Genomic DNA, 24826 nt, shown 5'->3' with positions numbered 1-24826 from the left:
ATTCACAGACATAAAGAGTAACGTATCATATAAGGGACAGCCATTATAGTTTATGCTAATAGACAACGTTTTAATCAGTTTGCTACTTAGTCAAAGATTCGGATATTTTTGTGCAAATAATGTTAATATGTTTTCAATCAAGTCGCGTTTGGTAGACGTGATCATACATGCAGACGATAGGATTGGATATTGACGTAAGGAAGAATTACTCTCCTAGAATATGGTAATAAACGATGTATTTCTTCTTCTTTTTTCCTTTCGAGAAAGGAAAAATAGCAGTGCATTTTAGAAGAAGCTAGTGTCTTGTTTCGGAAAAAAGTAAGTAACCTGTTGCGGACAACGTCTGCGACCTTGGTGATGAGCGCCTGAAATTCATGATGCATCGGTTCATTGTAGAAATACACCGACAGGATTTCACCGAGTACCCTGCGATTCATTGACCCAATTTGTGACTGGATTACAGCGGCATCTACGTAAAATGTGCACTAGTAGGCAATTTAACTTTTTTCGAAAAGAATGTCATTGTTTTCATAAAATTCAGAAATCGTAAGACGCTATGATGAAGTAACAAGTAAGGGGTTGGCAAGGAACACACAGATCCGGAACTTGGAGATAAGATTAAAACGTGGGAGACTAGAGCATTTTTTCGTGCCGTCCCCTGCTGGTCTAAGAAACGCAGTGTTACTTCGCAACCGAAGTTTTCCACTTTGATGTTTTGGAATCAGTATGGAATTGATGAGTTCTTGTTAACTGCTATCAAATATGTAACGTGTTCCCCTGTTTTATTCGGAAAATATTAATTCTTCTAGGAACATGCATATGAGTGTACAAATGCATAAATTAACCATGTCCAGTCAAAGCCTGATTCATCGGTCACTATTTGAACAAATTTGGAGAAGCTGATGATTTATATAAAGAAATAAAGTCTCCGTCTTGTATTAGTATAAAAAATCATTAAAAGAACAACATGTCCATGAAAACAAATTTGATAGTCGATTAGTTTAAGCATAATGTATTTTGTAAAAAAATATTGCGTTTAAAAAAAAAAATACCATAATTTATGCTTTATGATTCTGCCTCCACACAGGAAGGTGATTAAAGTACTAGGAATCAAGACTTCCCGGCCGAATCAAGCTAAGTTGAAGAGCTAATTACTATGGTTGACAACCTGTATGCTATAAATATATAAGTAAATGACTATATAAACGTCTACCGTTTGTGCTTTTATTAATTTAAAGAACGCGTTTGATTAAATTGACATATATTGAGGGCAAATTCAAAGTTATAGAAAAATGTGAGAGTTTTTACCAAAAAAGTAAACATGTATTTTTCAATCAAACCAATGCACATAAAGTACAGTATATCAGACAGTATTAAATATTAAATGATAAATGATAAGTGAGATAATTAATTTAACAAAATGACTGAAATCATCAAATAACTTTAGATGATTTAAGAATACCGTCCCTGGTCTTTAAAAGTGAAGTTTTCATTTTATCAGTAGGTCTGTATAAGTATGTGAATATCAGTTTAAGTTAACCATTTGTTATCTAACCATTTGTTATCTTTGGCCTTTGACCAATTAAAACCTTACTAGGTAAACTCCCATCAATGGCAGACAAGAAATAACCTTAAGTAAGGTAAATTCATTCGTTTTCTTAAAATGACGTTTGTATATTATATCTCAAGCAAGGTATTGAAATTCATTGCAACTTTTAAATTCATTATAACATCTATAAATGTGTCATCAAATGCGTATCTATAGATGAAACCTTAACTCTGAACTGTTGTTTTCATCAATATGATTAAAGTACGTCTTGATGGGATACTATGAATTCACACTAAACTTTTCGAGTGGAGTAACTAGCATAGCCATGAAACTTTATTACAACAATGAAGTTAAGCGTTGTGTAAAAAACTAAATAAAAAGTAACTCAACTCTCGGTTATTATAATTCAACTTTCGGTTTCCGTATACACATACATGAACAACGCCCATGTTAAACAGGGATACTAAAAAGCAAGTAGTTTTTTATTCAAGAACATGCATATGTTGCCTATGATTGTGTACCATACCGGCATTCCTTTATTAAAGGATATACATATATATATATTTAAAAAAAATGAAAGACCTTTTCAATTATTTATCCTGAAAAAGCGTTTCTATATTTAGTACGACATCTGAACTCTTTGTTGACATATGGGTCGTCCATTTAGTTTTATGACGTATGTATAATCTTCCGGTGTATATGGCATTTTTACCCATGTCACATGATTTAGTAATGAACCAAACTTACTGAAATCTGACATACATGGAATAAATAACAACTATCTGATAAGGTTTTTGTTTATTTTGTGTGTGTCTGTTCTCTTTGAATAGCAAATAATGATAATATTCAATACAATTCCGGCAAAAAGGTCACCAGGAGACTGTATTTAAGTGCCCTGTCTCTGAAGTAGACTCTGTGAACCCATACTCCCTAAAAGACTTGTACACTGACATTCCCTTCTCTTGGACGTCACTTAAGGATATATCAAGTAAGCTGGCTTCTTATTGATGCCTCTTTACTTTGCAAGTAGTTGGAAACTGAAATGAACAAAACAAATATTAGAAAATTCCCCTTAATAAAAAAAACATAAAACATCTGAAGCTTAGTTCAGTTCATATCAATTCTGAAAATGGAGGTACTGTGAGTAGGCGAGCCAGCCAGCCAGCCGGCCGGTCGGTCGGTCGGGTCGGTCGGTCGATCAGTCGGTCAGTCATTCACTCACTTGGTCACTCAGTCACCACTCAGTCATTCAGTGAGTCAGTAAGTGAGTCAGTAGGTGAGTCAGTGGGTGAGTCAGTGAGTCAGTGAGTGAACAAGTATAACGTTAATAGGCTAAATGAACCACGTTTTTGTTTATTTGAGGCTATATAGTGTCAAAGAAATCTCAAATAGGTTCTAACCAAGCCAACTCAGTACCAATTAAATCCCATTGTAGCTACAATCAATATGTTCTAGGGTCAAACATACAAGTCAATAGCCTTCATCACCCGTACTAAAGAAAAACATGTGAAGCTTAATTAAGCCTACTTAAGTACTAAATAATCTACGCTTAAGCCATTAAAACCAAGCAAACACATAACTGGAAAGGCCCATTGAGATACATTCAAATCCATGAGTAGCTTTAATCAAGCCTACTTAGCACAACAGACCAACTGTTGGCTATTATGAAGCTCATTTAGAGCAAGGCAACCGCAGGTGCATCCCCAGGATTTCCAACTCAGTCCAAAACCGAACACATGTTGGTAACCATAAGGCCCATTCGGAGTTAAACACATGACACATGTACAACTGGACCCAGTGCCAAATGTATCACATATTGGCAACCATAAAGTCAAATAAACAGACGCGTAATAATAAATAAGACTACTCATTGCCAAATAGAACACATTTTCGCAACCATAAAGCCCGTTTATAGCCAGTCTTTATTACCAGTTTAGCAATCATCTTATAGATGGACATGTCGTAAAAAAACTTCAAACTGAACTTCCAAAAAGAAGATATAGACAAGACATGACAACTGTATGAGTTTTTTTCTGTCATATTTCACATGGACATGACCGTAGGTCTGTAATTCATGTTAATATGAAGCACACTGAGAAATAGATACGTTTTTATTATTCATTATACTGAAGGGAAATTAAATCTTATATAACTGTCCTCCTTTAAATGAATATTGTTGTAGTTTGTAAATTATTAAACTCAATAAACCGGGAATACCTCATTTAAATGAATATTGTTGTAGTTTGTAAATTATTAAACTCAATAAACCGGGAATACCTGATTGTTTAGCACTTACTCACATATCGACCTTGATATGACCTTGTACTCTAGTGACCATAAATGAAAGTTTTTAAGAAATTTTGGTGTGTACATAACTAACTAGTTATAGAAATATAGTAAGATAGTCATTGGCTCAGAAAACGGTGGCCATATTGGCTGCTGTATTGGTCGCAATGGTTACCTATATGACGCCAACTGTCCACCCTCGCTAAAAATGAACTTCAGACACCCTAACACAAATGTAATCTGTGGAAAATGAATCTTTTTTCCACATTTCAAAATACATTATCATATAAATGTTGTAAATATCCATTTCTCCTTCACTGCCACTTTCGGGTTTTGTTAATTATTCCAATGCTCGAAAGTTGCGATAGTTTTTTTACAGACCGAAGGAGACCCATTGTTTTCAAAACATGTATTGTGGCATTTACTCATTAACATAATTAAATTACATAGTTTACACGAAACACACTATTTTGTAATGGTTCGTGTGATTTTCAGGTAGTAACCGCGATGCATGCAATGCCACACAGTTTGGTGTCCGATTTAAGGCACTAGCGTGTCGACGCCGGGCACAGAACACAAATGGCTTTGTTCCAAGACATCCAAAACGAACCTAAGATCCAGAACTGGCTCAAAGGTTACCTCGCCCTTAGGATCACCAAGGACGGTCTGCGAGGCCTTGTTGAAGGCGACTCCAAAAACGTCCAGAAAAATATTCACTTGTCAGTCATCCAGGCCAGGAACCTCACTGCTGGAACAACATGCGGCCTTTGTCTTACAGAGAATCTCTTTCAGTGTCATACAAGAGGACTGTGCTCACATCCTCGAAACTGCAAGTACCACAACTCTCCATTGAAGATAAACCGGCCCTGCCCCTCACAGATATGCGATGACTTTCGAGATGAGATATGCGCTGTCCACAGATATGGTGGACCGTCCTGGAAGAATACCAAAGCCAACCATTGGTGTACGAACCATTGGCAAGTAGCCAAATGCTTTATGCCACCTGACGGCTATGACGATGTGACGTCGTACGACGAGACAGACTTCAATGGTATCATAAGCGTTATGATCAACTGTATGGAGTTCCAACGGAGGTTTTCGTTCACTATTGGCATCCAACCCCCCAACACATTAACCGAGGTAATGTACATACACGAGCTGTTTCTGCCATTGTATAAACACAAGAATTAGCATAAGTGTTATTTTCGCTCTTTTGTAATTCATTCACTATACAAATTATGTTTTAGATACATATTTCTTTAACTATATCAATTGTATGCTGGCTGTGTTAATTGTTAACACTTTGTTCCCTGTACATTGTGTATATGGGTTGCAGGCTGTTGTATAAATTTATTGCTTTTCGTAAATAAGGCATTCTTTGCTCCACCAGACATGACTGACATACAAAAGACCGGCGGTGCCAAAATATAATAAAAGTATTTCAAGATTTCACGATTTCAATTTTACGGCTGCAAGAGTCGGTCACGAACTGACGGTTCACGATTTCAGATTGACGAATTCACGATTTCACAAATTCAAAATATAAAAATAAAGTAAGCACGAATTTGTGAATTGTAAATAGTGTATTCGTGAAATCTTGAAATTATGAAGTTAACTTTGTGATATCGTGATTTTGCAAATATGTGAAATCGTGAAGTTGAAATCGTGAAATCATGATGGTGAAATTTTAAAAATTGAATCTGAAATATCAGCATCGGTCTTTCGTACTTACCAGCTATTTGGCATAAAAGAAATCCTTGCAAGATGCACTAGTTTAAATATTGGAATTATTTTTTATGTTGTTTTTTTGTTATCATTAATAAAGATATTTGTGTGTATACACGTTAAAACAAGTACAATAATTAAAAAAAACTAACTTCTGAGGTTCAATTTTGGCATCTTTATTTGCATTAAAGCAACACATTTTAAAAAGCACAAAATATATTATAGATATATATACATATATATCGTGTACAGCTCATATCAGGTCAATTTTTGGATCTATATATGCATGAGCTAAAAACTTTGAAAAGCACAATATAATATATTATTGTATTATGTGTGTGGATATGAGCTGTGATTTGGTTTTGAAATGGTTTTGTATGTAATGAAAACACATTTCATTAAATATTCAAAGATATTTAAATTTTAGGCTCGTGAGATAGGCCGCAAAATTCGCCATTCCCCGGATCTCAAGGTGACAGACACAGACCTAGCTGACTATTTTGCCACTCTGAACACGCTTCTGACAGACTCTACATTTCTAGCTAATGACAAGGATGCCCAGCAAGCTGTCATTAAACTGAAACAGGTTAATAATTGTGTTTCTTTGATAGTAGTAGCTGTATGTGGTCTGAAAATAAGTTATAAAAAAGTTTACTCTTTAAAGAATTGTTTTTCTTTCCGAAAAACACTAATGCAATAAATAAATATAAGAGCTGATCGTGATCTGAAAATAAGTTTTACTAGGTATAGAATTATAGTTCTTTCCGAAAAAAATCATTTATCATATATGTGTATATTAAAACAAGTTATTCGTTAAACTGCGTTATTATATAGTGACATAATATAAAACAACTTGTTAAGAAGGCATTTATTCACGTATTGGCACAACATATGTTGGTACAAAAGTATTCAAAAATGTATTTCATTATCCTGTATAACTCATTTTTCTTTAATGACATAAAAGCTATGTGGGCACTAAATTCCCGAGTCAAAGAAGTGCCTACGTATTCCTTTTAGTTTTATATCAGTACACAAATTATATTCTTTCTTTTTGGTTTTGATAATGTATTCGTTAAAAACGATAATGCATTATAATAAAAAGATCAACATTGTTTGACATCAGCTTATATTGTGCATCTTTAAATGAGGGATTTAGCTGTAAAGTTAAATTTAATGTATGTTCAACCAAGAGTTAGAGTTTATCCTTCAAATACGTTTCAAACACTTAAAAGACAAATCTGAACGGTTTACAGCTTGAAAAAGACTCCCTTTCAATATCGACGGAAGACGCTCGTGAACTACTAGAAGAAGCTAGATCGACAATAGAAGTTGGCAAGCGCGATGTTGCAGAGTCTGCAGAATCATGGAAGCAAGAGCTAGAAGGCGTGGTTTTGCAAGGTAAAACTGACATTGACTCTGGCAAATGTGAGATAGCGGAGTCTGTGAAAACAGGGAAACAAGACCTAGAAGTCGTGGTTTTGCAGAGTAAAACTGCCATTGAATCTGGCAAATGTGAGGTAGCGGAGTTTGTGAAAACAGGGAAGCAAGAGCTAGAAAGCGTGGTTGCGCAGGGTAAAACTGCCATTGAATCTGGAAAATGTGAGGTAGCGGAGTCTGTGAAAACAGGGAAGCAAGACCTAGAAGGCGTGGTTTTGCAGGGTAAAACTGCCATTCAATCTGGCAAATGTGAGGTAGCAGAGTCTGTGAAAACAGGGAAACAAGAGATAGAAGGCGTGGTGTCACAGGGTAAATCTACTATTGCCAGGCTGGTCACGGAGAGAGTGAAGGAAGAGTTGGAAGAGGCGTTGCAGGGGAAGAACAACGTTTCCTCCCTGTCAGAGGCAGAACAAAGAGAAGGTAATTGGCTGGAACTTGTAGCTCAGAAGAAACAAAAATGAGATGCATATGTACATTTGAAGTATTCTTTTTATTGTACCGGTATGTTTATCAGGTTATTGCCATTTAAAAAAATATATTCCATTCATGAACAATATCTAGAACATGTTTTCGACGAATTAACGTAAGAGTATTTCGTCGTTTCAAATAATCATATGAAAGAAAATAATACTAATAAAATCTAAACAGCCAGAAAAGAAAGTAGTGAATGGTGGATTCTGTTATCTGTATCCAATGATAAGCATACCGCCACGTTGTGTTTGGTGGTTACATACAAGTATACAATTAGTGGTTTTCAATACAACCGAGTGAACGAGCACTCTGCACATGTACAGATGTTAGCGTAATATTGATACAATTTGTACAGTTCAAGATGTGCAAGATGTATAGGGAGGTAATTTTAGTATGGTAAAAGAAGGCATTTAAATGATTTTGATAGATATATTTCATCAATATGGTTGAGTTATAATTTGAAAATCTCAACATACTTTGCATTTTCATCTCAATAAGTTCTACTATAATGTGAAGCAGAACACAAAAGTGGGGATGTGTAACTTAAGGGCACAGCCTTTTGACATTCGCCCCTATCTCAAAACTTAAATGTAAATATATTAAAATGTTGGCAGGTGGTTTGATGGGTAATAATCAAATCCGACATGGTGGATTTGGAGCGTATTTTACCCTTTTCTCTCCGATATAGTCATTATATGTATACTTGGATGCCCCTCCCCCAATCCGCTTTGGACAATGTGACCAAATCAAAATAAAATGTTTTACTTGGTGCCTGCTATATTTCGGTTTGTTACAGAAAACGAGATAGATTCAACTGTAGTTTTTCATACCACTCAAACGTGAATATGTCGCGATAACATATATGCATGATATTTACTTAATAAACTTATACTACTCGCAGATCTTCGTCAACGGTTGGTCAAGTACTATCAGAAGCAGCTCAACAGCGCGCCCATATCGCCACTGCTGTCGCACAAGGACGAGAGGCTGGACAAGTTTTACGTCCCTCCGAAGATTGTGGAGAAAGACCATAAAATACTTGGAGTCGATCGACAACAAAACGGTTTTCCTATTTCCTCTTACAAAACGATTTTCTGTATAGATGAGGGATTGGCCAAGAACGTTTTCGTTGTTGGTGAGGCTGGGATGGGAAAGACATCATTTTCAGCTATGTGTACCATGAAGTGGGCTTCACAGTTCTCTGGTACCGAATTTGATTTTCAAGATGATGACTTTTTAAACGACATAGAGTTTATGTTCCACCTTAAACTGAGATATTGCTGTGAAACCTGCGAGCTGTCCGAAATGATCCGAGATCAGCTGATCAACATGATTTACAAGCCAGTTGATGAAAGGACCGCTGGCTACGATATTGTGCTTCGTGTTTTGACAGACCAAAAGTGTGTGATCATAGCCGATGGACTGGACGAATGGTCACACCCTGAAACAAATTGTTCATGTTCGGTAGAAAACAAAGCTATCCCTCATTTATTGCCAACCTTAGATGCCACTGTGTTGATAACATCCAGACCCTGGCGAATGTCCAGGAATCGCGTGAAAGACACTCAAATAGGCAAATACTTTGAAATACAGGGAGTAGCTAGCACACAGCTATTGGTTCAGAAAGTGTTGGTTTGCCTAAATGAAAGAGTAAAAGAAAAGATGAAATATCCGGATTTCTTTCTCTTTGTTTCAAGAAAAAAATTAGTGCATCTACTCTCTGTACCTATCATTGTTATGTTGCTAGTTTGTCTGTGGTTTGAGGGAGAACCTGAATCATTTTCTATGTGTTACATATACGCATACATGATGGACATGATGTTTGGGAATAAAGCGCTTCCTATACTTCGTGGTTCGTTCGAAAGCTCTCCTTTGCTACGATGTTTCGAGCACACTAAACATGTACAAAAGTACTACAAAATCGTCTTAAAGCTGGCTCAACTTGCATTTGAGAAATTATTTTTGAGTGAACGAAAATCATCCCTGGTGTTTCAAAATGTTGACTGTTTGACACCAGATGAGCTCCTGTTCGTTTTGAAATCGGGTTGCATGCGAGAAACAAAGACTCCATCTTTGATAAGAGAGCTATCTAGTTTCTCATTCATCCACAAAACAGTTCAGGAATTCCTTGCTGCAGTTCACATTGCCAGCCATACCGAAGAGATTCAACGAGTAATGAAGCCATATTATAAAGTAGCGCAGCAGATTTTAACTTCAGATAACATCAACTGGGAGAACTTTTCAATGACAACACATGACGTCTCGAAGGTCTTTATATATATGTGCGGTCTGAACAGTGAAGTTGCACACGATATGTCTGCCATGATGTCACATGGTATATTGGATCACCCGAACTGGGGTTTTCATTTGGTTACGCACGATGTGAATCTGGCAGTACAAGAAACAATTTATTCTGGTTATAGAGAGGCCAAAGCCAACAATGTACAGAATATTGAACTACTTCTACTTAGCTTTAATATTGATTATTCAACTAGAGATGTTGCAACCTTAAAGAGCTTGCTATCGATGAACAAGTCTCAGATTCGACATATACAAATCACGGGACAAGAGAATATCAGCGAGGAGGAACTCCAGGAGGTGTTCACCAACTCAACTGACGCTTTAACCATTGAAATACGGCAACGTGCTGGACAATATGACCTTTCTGCTTGCAGCCGTCTCCAACATTTGGTTATTGATGGGTCTGAAATGTCGACTATCCAGATCAATACGAAGAGTTTAGAGTCATTGGCTATATATGATGTTTCGGAGAAAGTTGAAAGTAGTATTTTACAGTCATTAAAACAGAATTGTGAAAAATTGACAAGGTTCGACGTATGCAATCTTACAAACACAAGCTTATTTTGTCAGACACTTATCCAGCTGAATCATTTAGAAGAGTTGTCTATGGAGAAAATAACCCTCAGTGATAACCCACTACTCCTCCCGCCCTCTGTCACAATTGTTATCTTAACTCGAGTGACAGTGTCCGCGCAGTCCTTGAGGGCGATGCTGGAGAGGGTGGTCAACTGCTCTCAAACGGTGAGGTGTTGGCTTAGCATGTGCAATGTGGAACCAATCACAGATTTCGAAGACATTAAAAAGACGACTAAAATATTTTCGTATTGTTGATTATAAAAGTTGAAGGAAACCGGTTTTTGTCTGTGTTAGATCGAAAAATATATCACCAAGTGAAAACCAAAAGCTATATTTTATTGACGCAGCTAGTGAATATGTGTACGTTTTTATTGTATACATTAAAGCTGAACTCTCACCGATTGAACGTTTTGACAACTAGTTTTGATTTTTGTCTTGCAACGAACATTTTTTGGCGAAAATCCCTGGAAACCAGTTATATAAGATTGCTGACAAAAATCAGATCGCAGATTTTATATATAAGTTCAAAAATTAATGTTTTATGCATTTTTCTTAAACCGTTAGTAACGGTTTATGCCATAAAACATTAATTTTCAAACGGAAATATGAAAATATACGATCTAATTATTTGTCAGCAATCATATATCATTGGTTTGCAGACATGTACGCAAAAAAATGCTATTTCCAAGACAAAAAATAAAAAAATGTTGTAAAATGGTTTATCTGTGAGAGTGCAGCTTTAAACTAATTCAAAAGTATGCTAAGTTTTATTTAATAGCAAAAGCGCGCTAAATTCTTGATGATGACAAGCCATTCCGGAATTTACGTTAATCCAATTGTGTCCAAGATTTGTGGGGTCTAATCTAGCAGAATGGGGCACAGTTAAAACACAATGACTGTATCAAAAACAGTGAATCAATTAATATCACTAATGAAAATAAATACATTTTCGGAAAGCCTAAAAGAATCAGCCTTTCTTTAATACTGTGTGACGCTGTTTAAATATATATGATTACATAAACTATGAAACCTTTAACCTGATGATTTTAATATTCAAAGTGTCACATACTGTTAAATCAAATGTCATTTTACTAAATATCTCCTGTATCGTTTAATTTTTTCAAGGACATTTTAAAAAAGATAAGTTACTTGTTTTAATTACCGAAATGGTGTTTACTGAACACTTAAATATCATATATTTTTAAACAATATTGTATTTAAACCTGGTCTTTTTTGCAACAGGTATTCATTTTCAATAAAAATGTAATACTGATTTGGAATGCTTAGTAAATATTAATTAACAGGAGGTGTTTGTCAAACATTATGCCCCCCCCCTCCCCCTGTTTGTCATGTTATCAAAAAAACTTGAGCAATTGAATAAAAAAACGCATTGACCGAAATGACAGCTGATATTTCATTGGCAGTGACTGCTTTTGAGGTACAATTTTTAATCATGTCAAGATGATGACTAATATTTGCAGATTATCATGTATTCTCTACGCAACAGAGAATTAATAAATATGACGTAATTTTAATGACCAATATAAGGTAATTTAATGACCAATATGAGTTGTGACCTTGATCTTTGACTCTATGACTTTAAAATGCATAGGGATCATCTACTGGTCTCCCCCAATCTAAATTACAAGTTTGAGGGCAATGGGTGCAGGCATTGTTGAGTCATAATACAGACAAGTTTTTTTTGCATTCAATGTCACTGTGATCTTGACTTTTAACCCGATTACCCCTCAAATTTATAGGTGTCATCTACTGGTCAGGCCAACCCTCCAAGGATCCAAGAATCATCGAGTTTGCGTCCAAGGTCACTTTGACCTTGACCTTTGACCTATGACCCATAGAATCAATAGGGGTTCTCTACTGGTCAGGACCAGCCTTCAAGTCATATTTGAAGGCCATGGGTGCAGGCATTGTCGAGTTATCACTCGGACCACCTTAACGCATTCAAGGTCACTGTGACCTTAACCTTTGACCCGAGTATACCGAAAATCAAAAGGGGTTATCTACTAGTCACGCCAAACCTCAATGTCAAGTCTGATGACCATAGGTCCAGGCATTGTTGCGGTATTATTCGAACAAACGTTGACAACCTTTTCCTGTTAAAGGTCACTGTAACCTTGACCTTTGACCCGATGATCCCTAAAATTTATAGGGGTCATTTACTTGTCAGGCCCAACCCTTATGTCAAGTTTGATGACAATAGGTCTAGGAATTGTCGAGTCATCAATCGGACAAGCTTTGGTCTACCGAAGGACCGACCGACCGACATATGCAAAGCAATAAGTGAACGTTTTCTGGCAATAAATGAAGATGACAGTAGTATAAATATGCACCGATGAAGCTCAAACTATTATTCGCAATCAATTCAAATATATTTCAAAAATAAAAATGAATGTTCGATAATTGTTTGTGTTTTATTTCCTCAATTACGATACAACACCGAACTCTCCCACGGCGTCATTTCATCCGGCAAGGTTATACAATACACACACAAAAACGAAAATCACATGGACGTACGAATCGAATTGAGCAGACCACGTCACGTGGCTATAGCAATTACTTTTCACCTAAATGTGTTTGAAGAAAACGATCATTGTCAAGTGCTTTGAAGACGAAGTTTAATAAGGATTTTTTGCATCGACCTGATACAGAGAAAACTTGTTAAGCTACATTGCGTGCAAACGTCATTATATAATAAGCGGTGCCAAATTTAACAACTAGTTTACCAGTCTCCTTATGAGCCATTATTTCAATAAATTCACTTCCGATAAATCATCTACAGTAACACTGCGATCGCTCGAGGACGTCGGGTCCGAGCTAAAACCTCGAAGGAACCGATGTTTCGAACGACCCAAGTTTCAATTTCCCAGTCTGTTTAATATGAATTGCCATTCAGTGTATTTTAAGTTTGAGTTCGTCAAATCGAATGTTTACTTCGCCACCGATAATGAATTGATTTCGCTCATATAATCAAATGCTGTTCATATACAATATGTAAAAGAAAACCCAATAAATTAATCAAAAGCAAAGTTTATTCTTAAAAAAAGCACATGTTCTAAACAAGAAACATTGAAATATGACCGTGCATGTTAAGCTCGTTGGATAATAAGCGCTGCCAAATTTAACAACCAGTTTACAAGTATCCTTATGAGCCATTATTTCAATAAATTCACTTCTGGTAAATCATCTACTAACTTTGATATAACATGTGTTACAAAACACTGCAGCATCATTGCAATCAGATGCTCAATAATACCTTCACGTCGTTACAGTAGAAGAAACTAGAGAATGTGAGTTCAATGAAATGGAAAACGGTTGTTTAGTTTGAATTTATTTTACTACGATTGTGAAACAACAGTTATTATAGCATTATATTAATTACTCTCGTTGGCACGATGTACGCGAGAGTGAGGTCTTATGTTGTAGGGGAACCGGAGGACCCGGTTGAAACCCGCTTGTCCGGTTTGGTAAGCACAACCAAAACTCTCATGCGCCAAGGCCGGGAAAAGACCCCAGGTCGCCTTGGTGTGAAGTGCATTAACCACTGCGGTAACTGGGCAAACGAAATTCAACATACAGTTCATGTGAATGTTTTGATATGGTTGTAAGTTGTCTTTTAACTTTTTATTTATCTGTATTATTAACATATTTTCCATTGTATTGCAAATGTTCCTTGTGTAAAAAAACAACGTTATTACAAGTATTATAACACTAAATGTGTCTTGTCTGCATCTCGTGACCATCTCTTTTTTATGGCCATATTTCAATTTCCTAGAATAACAAATGAACACCTAAGGGTGAGTTTTGTTTTACCGTTTGATAAATTCAAAAGAAACTGTTTTGTTTGTTAAACATAATACCAGAATACGAATAGTTTAGGTGAGTAGTTATCAGTCCTTCAATTGACATTTTGCAAGTGTGTGCCCAATGGTATCTTGACCTATTCAAAGGATATATATGTAATGTTTCCTCCCTTAGAAAAGGACTTGACCAGGAGTTTTGTCAAAATCCAGCTAAACTAAAATAAGAAATCACAAAATGGATATACAATTTCAAGCGTTATAGACGGGAAAATGAAGAAAAAACTCGTCCTACAAAAAAGCATTTGTCAATATATCGTAAGATAAATACAGTCAAATCAATGGATTTTACGGTATTGATGTTGTAGATAAATATCTAAAGATTGTATGTTAAAATAGTTAGGATGAAACCATACACGATACGTCCGTTAAAATGTCTGAGATTAAACACGTTTGTTAGATTTCTGCTGTCGTAAATTCTGTTGTTGTTATTTCTGTTGTCGTAAAATGTCACGAAAGAGTATTCGATTGCATCGTTCGTAATTTGCATATCGATGATATACAAATATATATATTGTTCTACAATTGTTTTATAATTCAATTCTAAATACAAGTTATATTTGTTACAATTTATAAATAAATTTGTTAAAACTGGATGGTATATAAATGTACTGTAAACCCCTATGAATCTAGAATTACTTGAAACTTTTGGCAATTGTTTGCAAGACTGCATTGTTTTGGAAAACGCATTCTGATTGTCAATTCGTTTAATCTACATAAATTATGCCACTTGGAAACTTCAATTTTATTCGACGTAATTTGAAAATGATTGTCCAGACTAATATTATATGCCGCTAAGCGTCCAATTTCCAGAGTCATTCTACGAGGACTCACTTGCCTCTCGATAGATGGTTACATACAATATGCGGAACACACATTTGATGTAGAGAATCAATCTGCTTTAGAAAACACTGCCTTCTTTCACAGTATAAAAGGCCGTTCCATGTGAACGGGAATCGGCCCAATCATTCGATTTGTGTTCAAACGCTCTTTAACTAATATATGGCTAACAAAGGATTTTTTAACCAAAAAACACACCAAATCTACCTACCTCTTACCGATAAGGCTTTTACTTTAAAATTTTGATATACAATGGGACAGTGTTGCAACAATATGGGATCGTACGTACAAAAACTAGTTGAAACACCTATTCGCTGGCCGTGTTACGACTGTAACCCCATATTTTGCTTACGCCTTTAACAATGTTTCGTCTATCTATAGTTTTGTGCGTGTATTTTGACGCATGTGTCGCCTGCTTTTTGGTTGGTATATTTCGTATCTTCCATTAAAGTGTATTTTGGCCTGAGCCTTGTCCATTCACACATGGGCCATCGTAGATATTTTACTGCTCGACTCATCCCTATTTTTATTATAACACTTTTAAACATTTGCTATATTTTGTGGCAGTTCTGGAATATGACAATACACTTATAAAGGACATCTCACTGAGAAAGTATGAGTAGACCATGGCAGTCATACGGTATGAGTTCATGAGTAGTTATGGCCTCTGCGTGTTACAAAAATGACAAGTGACGAAAATTAATAAAACATATGGAAAATATTTGCCAAAACTTGTTGGGCAAACTGTGTTTTTATTTGCAATTTCGGATAATGCGCCACGTATGACAGTACCATTTTTGCTGTAATCTATTATTTCATAAATCACGTTAATTTCATCCAATTCTTTTTTGACTGGATACAATTGGAAAAGAGCATGAATAAACCCATAAGCCAATGAATTAACGATAAGCATGGTTTGAAGCACACTAGTCAGTGCCTTAAAGAAACTGAACGAGTGAGACAAGACGGAACAATAAAACATAGACAGATTATATATATACAGTAGAATCCCTATGGCTCAATGTCTCTATATCTGATTCACTAGAAGGCATGAGTTTTCAAAAAGGACCGATTTCTGTTTACTATTTTATATTGATTGTATCAATGCATAAACTGGATCTATTCGATTATGTTTGTCTCGAACGTTTCATGGCTCGAACTCGGGCCAACGGGATTCGACTTGACATCAAAATAGCATTATTAACACTTGTTGAGATAACGATCATGGAACGATCAACGGAACATGAGTTTTTGAGCACTGAATGTTAGAACATTTATCGACAATAGCAATATTCAGAATATAAATATTTAAATGAAAAACATACAGAAAGCCTCCTCAGAGCCGCATCAACTTGAACATAAAAATAAGTTTAAGATAGAACATTTCATATTATCATATAGAATAACTTCACTTTCGTAAAAATCAAGTACAGACATCAAATGCAAATGAATGAATCCATATGCTCTAAGATAAAATGTAGTCCTACATTCCGACACATCTAACACAGCTCTGTACATGTTGGTAATATGACATCATGGCAGTAATTAAGTTGTATTTGTTAGCTTTGACGATACATATAGCGATTTAAGCACCACCATTTACTAGTTTAATACAGTAAACATGAGGAAATATGCAAACAAAAAGAAGCTTAACACGGTTCCATGAATGTAATACATGCATTTTCAGTGATATTTTTATAGCTTTTATTTCAACACGGCATGTCAACATTTTATTCCAACAATCGAATATCGTAAGATTATTAATTCACATTTCAAGTATGGTTTCTTTGCAATTTAGAAATGCAGTTTGTCTAAACAAGTAACCAGTTTTAATTACTACCAAGAATAATCCAGATGCCAGGCAACATATTTTACGATACGTTACCAATTACACCTTCTCTTCGGGTTTTCAATAATCATCTAATGTGATACCGTAATGAATCGAACATCAAAATAGTTAATTTAATCAGGTTGAAATGGCAATTGATCGGTATACTTTGAGGCACATTGCGGTAGAATCTGATATTAATTTTGTTTATTTTACTTAAGGAAAAGGTTCGGCTTATGGCTTTACCATAACACCAACACAAATGTCATCTGCAGTTACGTCATTAATCGTTCATAGCTATACGGAACTGAATTGCTTTCAAGTAAATTATTTTATTTTGTTAGCATTGTTTAAAATAACAATACTACCACTGAATCATTTAAACACAGATTTATAGATTTGTTCTTCTTTGGCGTTCACCCTGTGCCTTTAAACGGGGTTTATGTTTAATCTTTTGACAGCTGTTTCTGTAATTTTTTCTATAAATATTGAAAGGAAAGTTGACATCTGTACGAACCATTCTTTGAGATAATAGTCTGTTAAAGAACATGAATAAACAACGTTTCTTTACGTGGAACAAACTAGAACCTTCCGTAAAACTAGTGATAATAGAGACCATGTCTATGTACGTACGGATTTCAGTAAAATATGTCAAATCATTTTATACAAAGTAATTGTTCAAACATGTACAAATGCGGAATCAATAAATTATAATTACGATATGAATGGAAAGAATCATGTAATTAACCCACCAGTCCCAGTACTAGGACTATAGTGCTCAACCCGACAACTTCTCCTTTCACCTGCCTCCTTTAAAAATGTACTTTAATTCATTGTTTGTAATATCACTTGAACCCTCTGGCATGCGAACACAAGAGTTTGGTTAGGAATTTCGATAATTCGATCGTTACACTCACTGCTTATGTAAATGCGGAACATAAACGTAAATATAAATAATAATCGTTGTACATTTATTCAAATGCTGACTTCTTTCATTTGTTGGAGTACACACGGGCCACTTGAATACGCCAGTTAAATCATGATAATCCAGATTAAAGATATGACCTATAGCGTCAGGTGGGATGGCTCGAACAATTCGCGGAAACCAAAATTGATTAAGAGAATCAATCTAATTTGAGGGTAGGCATTTTTTTCTATCACTGTATGAACAGCCTCTCTGTATCATCACAAATCGACTTTTTTACGAATGCTTTTCAGCTCAAGGAGAAATAGGTCATGTTTACGAACCTTGAATCATGAGCAGTATTTTAAGGCATATTTGGGCTTGTTCATTTTGATGATATGCATTGATGTACAACCGTTATTAAAATACCATTAATCACACAAACACACTAAGATCGATAAACATTTGGTAATGTTCACAAGAAAACATTGCAAATTAGTATCGTTTGACGATTTATTTGTGGAAAAAGACACATTAATTTTCAGCTCGGCTGAATCTCTTATTGGTTTGAAAGATTCATTGAGAATAATGTGCAATTTAGAGAAGAAAAAACAACATATCACTACATCAAACAATTGCAATATACATACATGTATGATAGTGTTTGTTTTTTAATAATATTTAAAATGAATAATGCTGGTCATGAATATTTCACAACACTTTACTCCTGATATGATCAAATAAACAGCATTTCCGTGACGAGGTGAATTCATGCAAATAATGAAAAATATTATTTGTATTTTTCTTTGCCGGATGCCCTTTCTTCGTGATAGATAATCGTTTTTCGAAGATAGGGTTGTTTCGTAAAGCCATTACAAACTCAAATTCTAATCGATGATTTGGAAGCGTTAAATAGCGCTTTTTAATACAATTAATTGAAGCCATAACACGCCATATATTTTACAAGGCGAGTGTCTGACGAGCGCGGTCGATACAATCAGTTTAATTTACGGATCAATTTGTCACATGACGCCTCTTCACGTTAAATGTCAAAGGCAACACTCGGTGTTTCAACGCTCTTAACAGATACTGCTAGGTCCTGATTGTTCACTAAGGTTTTCAATGCAATGTCTTTGAACGGTCATGTCGATGTGTTTTTTGTTCTTATTTTCGTCGATTACTAGTAAACTGTCAGTCAGAAATGTTCAAACCTGAAACGTTGAGGACATATCTCAATAACTCAATTTGAAAATAGTGTGTCTTTAAGAAACGATACATTCATTGTACACGTATAAATTGTACTTTGATATAAGCATTGCTCGCCAGCATATACCTTTAACATTCAATCATAACATTGTTATGCAAAAACCGTTCATTAAAATACACAATGCTTTAGATTTCTCTGTTTGTGAAGAGCGAGCTGCAGTGTTCAATACATTTTCATAAAACCTATTATCTAAACATGAATAATGCATGGGAAAAGACATAAAACATTTTATAACAATAATGAAACTCCTTGTTAAGCGAAATTTAATTAAAACCGTAGTAAACGAGTTGTCATTGAAATCCAAGTAATTGAATAGAGACTGAAAGATTAATATCAAGAATGTCCAGAAGGTTTCTTATACAAACACGGATACAAATCAGAGATTAAAGACCTACAAATTGGCAATTTTTAAAATTATCTAAGCTTATATTTTTTTTATAATTGAAGTAGTACTTTACAATGTCCATGAATGTAATTGTAGTCACAAATCATACCAGTAACCAGAATGTGACTTTTGATGACAGCGGCTGAAAACGATTCAAAACCATTTTAATTTTAAATTCAAAACAAAATCTGTTTCTGTAACTGTTATTATATTACTGAGGCCCGTTACGTTGGGGATTTTAAAAGATAGATAAATTGATGCTGCATGGTTCCGTGCGAAACTATTTCTGTGTAATATGGGGTGATCATTTTAAATCCATCAACACCATTTGATTTACACTTAAGCCAGAACTGATAGTTTCCACATAGGATATTTATATAACCGTGTATAGTTACAGAACTGTACATACCGACACTTTTTGCGACTCTTTATTCAATCCAATAAAACTATTAATAAAAATCATATATAATTTCTCTCGCGATTAAAAGGTGTATTTAACACAAGTATGTTTGTTCAAATCAACGTGGTGATATACTGGCTGGCACATCTGATACATCTTGTAGTAAATGGCGTCAGCAAACTGTGCTGAGATCATCTAGTCGATGATACATACCAAGGCACATGCTCTATGGATTCTGAATTTTGTCAGAAAGTGTTTCAGAAGCGCATTCAATATATTATTAATAATAAACGAAAGCAACGGTATTGTGTTTAGCGAAGCAACAGGGCAATATCTCGATAGAACATGGTTCAAACCCACTTGGGTGTGGTAAATGCCAATTATCTAGGACATATAGACAGCTTATTCTATACCTCGATAATAATCAATGATTGTTAGGGCGTGGCCAACCTTTACAACATGACACATTCTTGACAAATCTAAACATCAACTGTAGCTAGTACGAACTAATTAATATTCGCTCCACCGATCGACGTAGAAAGGTAAAACGTCAACCATCGATTAAAATAGGGACGCGGCGTTCATAGTGGTGGTAATTTTCTTTGGCAATTGATGAAGGCATTACTTTCAGAAAAATGATATTTGTAACGTGTCTATCAAAGGTACTATCCAGATAGCCTTGACTGACATTTTCATGTCAAGACGATCGGCCACTACAGTTTCATACATATTTCAAAGTCACCTTAAGCAGAATTCTCCAAATGTGTCATTTTATTTGGGTTTTTTTTCGAGCGGGCTGTGAGGGTAGAATTAAACAATAGACTCAATAAGGACATCTCATTGAAAAAGTATTAGTAGACCATGACAGTCATACGGCATGAGTTTATGAGTAGTTAGGCCTTTGCGTGTTATAAAAATGACCAGTGACGTAAATTAATATTACATATGGAAAATATTTGCCAAAACTTGCAAGGCAAATTTTTTACAATAAGTTGACCATCTCCTTGTGTGTCAATACTTAAACCAGATGCACTTGGTCGATCATGTGCACATGTTAATTGTTAAAACGTTACACCATTCAGTAGTCTAATTGAATTAAGATTTTCAGAAATCCCCTAAAGACACTTCACAAGTTCACAAAATGATATTAATGATTTTTGAGATACAAAAGATGTGTATCAATGCACTGAATTAGATGTTGATACGTGTTTTATTGCCATTTTGGATAATGCATCACATATGACAGTACCATTTTTCTGTAATCTGTTAATTCGTTAATCACGTTAATTTCATCCAATTCTTCTTTGACTGAATACAATTGGAAAAGCGTATGCATAATAATACTAAGCCCATTAAGCAATGAATTAACGATGAGCATAGTTTGAGGCACAATATTCAATGCCTTATAGAAACTGAACGAGTGAGACAAGACTGCACAATACAACATAGACAGATAACATATACAGCACTTTCCCGATGGCTCAATGTATATTTATCCGATTCTCTAATAGGCATTAATTTGCACAAAGGACCGATTTCTGTTTACTATTTTATATTGATTGTATCAAGGTTTAAACTGGAGGTTTTCAATTATGTTTGTCTCGAATGTTTCATGGCTCGAACTCGGGCCAACGGGATTCGACTTGACATCAATATAGCAGTATTAACATTTGTTGGGGTATCGGCCATGGATCGATCAACGGAACATGAGTTCACAAGTTTTTGAGCACTGAATGTTACAACATTTATCGACAATAGAAATATTAGAATTTAAATATTCAAATGAAAAACATACAGAAAGCCATTAAACGGGGTTTATGTTTAATCTTTTGACATCTGTTCTTGTTTCTGTAATATTTCCTATAAATATTGTAAGGAAAATTAACATCTATACGAATCATTCTTTAAGAAAATAATTTGTTTATGAACATGAATGAACAACATTTCCTTACGTGGAACAAACTAAAACCTTCCGTTAGACTGATGATAATAGAGACCATGTCTATGTACGTACGGATTTCAGTAAAATATGTCAAATCATTTTATACGAAATTATTGTTCCAACATGAACAAATGCGGAATCAATAAATTATAATTACGATATGAATAAAAAGAATCATGTAATTAACCCACCAGTCCCAGTACTAGGACTATAGTGCTCAACCCGACAACTTCTCCTTTCACCTGCCTCCTTTAAAAATGTACTTAAATTCATTGTGTGTAAAATCACTTGAACCCTCTGGCATGCGATTGCAAGAGTTTGGTTTGGAATTTCGATAATTCTATCGTTACACTCACTGTTTATGTAAATGCGGAACATAAACGTAAATATAAATAATAATCGTTGTACATTTATTCAAATGCTGACTCATTTTATTTGTTGGAGTACACACGGGTCACTTGAATACGCCAGTTAAATCATGATAATCCAGATTAAAGATATGACGTAAAGCGTCATGTGGGATGGCTCAAACAATTCGCGGAAACCAAAATTGATTAAGAGAATCAATCTAATTTGAGGGTAGGCATTTTTTCTATCAATGTATGAACATCCTCTCTGTATCATCACGAATCGACTTTTCTACGAATGCTTTTCAGCTCAAGGGAAAAAAGTTTTGAGAAATAGGTCATGTTTACGAACCTTGAATCATGAGCAGTATTTTAAGGCATTACTCGGGCTTGTTCATTGTGATGATATGTATCGGTGTACAACCGTTATTAAAATATTTTTAATCACACAAACACACTAATATTGATAAACATTCGGCAATGTTCACAAGAAACATTGAAAATTAGTATCATTTGACGATATATTTGAAAAAAAAAACACACATTAATTTTCAGCTCGGTTGAATCTCTTATTGGTTAGAAAGATTCATTGAGAATAATGTGCAATTCAGAGAAGAAAAAACAACATATCACTACATCAAACAATTGCAATATACATACATGTATGATAGTGTTGATTTTTTTAATAATATTTAAAATGAATAATGCTTGTCTAGTTTTATGCCATTTAAATCATCCACGAGTAAAACGTTTGCCTTCAATTTGATCACCTTCCTCTGAAAATCAAAAGATAAAATTGCTAAAAAACAATAAGAATATGAAATTACATTGTCATGTACTAAGTTAAAGATACGTGGAATAAGATCCTTTTGTTCTCAGTGAGTATAAGCACGTTGTATTGTCTGCTGCATATAGAATCAGTCTGAACAATTGACACGATTAATGTGGTCATGAATATTTCACAACACTTTACTCCTGATATTATCAAATTAACAGCATTTCCGTGACGAGGTGAATTCATGCACATAATGAAAAATAATATTGGTATTTTTCTTTGCCGGATGCCTTTCTTCGTGACAGATAATCGTTTTTCGAAAATATGGTTGTTTCGTAGAATCATAAAAAAATTAAATTCTAATCGATGATTTGGAAGCGTTGAATGGCGCTTTTTGATACAATTCATTGAGGCCATAACACGCCATGTATTTTACAAGGTGAGTGTCTGACGAGCGGTCGATACAATACAGTTTAATTTGCGGATCAATCTGGCGCAAAATGCCAAAGGCAATACTCAGTTTTTTAACGCTCTTCACAGATACATATACTTTTAGGTCCTGATTGTTCAATAAGGTTTTCAAAGCAATTAATTGCCGTTGGCTAAGAGGTCTTTGAACTTTCAGGCCGATGTGTTTTGTTCTTATATTCGTCGATTACTAGTCAACTGTCAGTCAGAAATGTTCAAATCTGAAACGTTGAGGACACATCTCAATAACACAAGTTGAAATAATGTTTTGTCTTTAAGAAACCCTAAATGCGTTGTACATGTATGAACTATACGTTGATATAAGCATCGCTCACCAGCACATACCTTTAACATTCAATCATAGCATTGTTATGCAAATACGTTCGTTTTAATACATAATGCTTTAAATTTCTCTGTTTGTGAAGAGCGAGCTGCAGTATTCAATACATTAAACCTATTATCTTAACATCTTTTTTGTTTGAATAATGCATGAAAGAAATACTGAAAACATTTTATAACAATAATGAAACTCCTTGTTTAACGAAATTTAATTAAAACCGTAGTAAACGAACTGTTATAGAAAACCAAGTAATTGAATAGAGAATGGATGATGAATTACAAGAATGTCCAGAAGTTTCCTCATAAAAACACGGATACAAATCGGAGATTGAAGACCTACAAATTGGCAGTTTGTAATATTGTCTTAGGTATGATGTTTTTCATTTATAATTGAAGTAGTACTTTACAATGTCCATGCATGTAATTGCAGTCATAAAGCGTACTGGTCACCAGAATGTGACTTTTGATGATAGGGGCTGAAAACGGTACAAAACTATTTGAATTTCAATGTCAAAACAAAAGCTGTTTCTGTAACTGATATCATATTAATGAGGCCCGTTGCGTTGGGGATTTTACAAGGAAGATAACATTGATCCTGGTTCCGTGTGAAACTATTTTTGTGTAATCTGGCTTGATTATAATTGCATATAGGATATTTATATAACCGTGTTTATATACGGACCACTGTGCATACCGACATGTTTGACGACACACTATTCAATCCAATAAAACTATTAATACAGACCAAATATAATATATCTCGTGACTAAAATGTGTTTTTAACACAAGAATTATTGAAGTTGTTCTTTACAATGTCCATGCATGTGATTGCAGTCATTAAGCGTACTGGTCACCAGAATGTGACTTTTGATGATAGGGGCTGAAAACGGTTCAAAACTATTTGAATTTCAATGTCAAAACAAAGGCTGTTTCTGTAAATGATATCATATTAATGAGGCCCGCTGGGTGGGGATTTTACAAGGAAGATAACATTGATCCTGGTTCCGTGTGAAACTATTTTTGTGTAATCTGGGTTGATTATTATTGCACATAGGATATTTATATAACCGTGTTTATTTACAGAAAACTGTGCATACCGACATGTTTG

The 24826-nt window shown here is 34.9% G+C and overlaps 1 protein-coding gene across 2 annotated transcripts; it reads left to right on the top strand.

Annotated features, from left to right (window-relative positions):
• Positions 1 to 1572: 1572 nt before the first annotated feature.
• On the top strand, positions 1573 to 11648 carry LOC128208213 (uncharacterized). 2 transcript variants are annotated; one of them, XM_052911677.1, is made up of 5 exons: positions 1573 to 1640; positions 4331 to 4975; positions 5988 to 6146; positions 6814 to 7417; positions 8370 to 11648. In XM_052911677.1, the coding sequence occupies exons 2-5, from the start codon at positions 4415 to 4417 to the stop codon at positions 10598 to 10600; spliced, it is 3555 nt and encodes a 1184-aa protein (XP_052767637.1). In that variant the 5' UTR covers positions 1573 to 1640; positions 4331 to 4414; the 3' UTR covers positions 10601 to 11648. The 2 variants fall into 2 exon arrangements, with proteins under 2 accessions (XP_052767637.1, XP_052767639.1); XM_052911679.1 differs by having other exon boundaries at positions 1584 to 1635.
• Positions 11649 to 24826: the final 13178 nt, after the last annotated feature.

This window comes from Mya arenaria, chromosome 11 (assembly GCF_026914265.1).
Source record: "Mya arenaria isolate MELC-2E11 chromosome 11, ASM2691426v1".
NCBI lineage: Eukaryota > Metazoa > Mollusca > Bivalvia > Myida > Myidae > Mya > Mya arenaria.
This window is presented reverse-complemented; position numbering and strand designations above follow the sequence as displayed.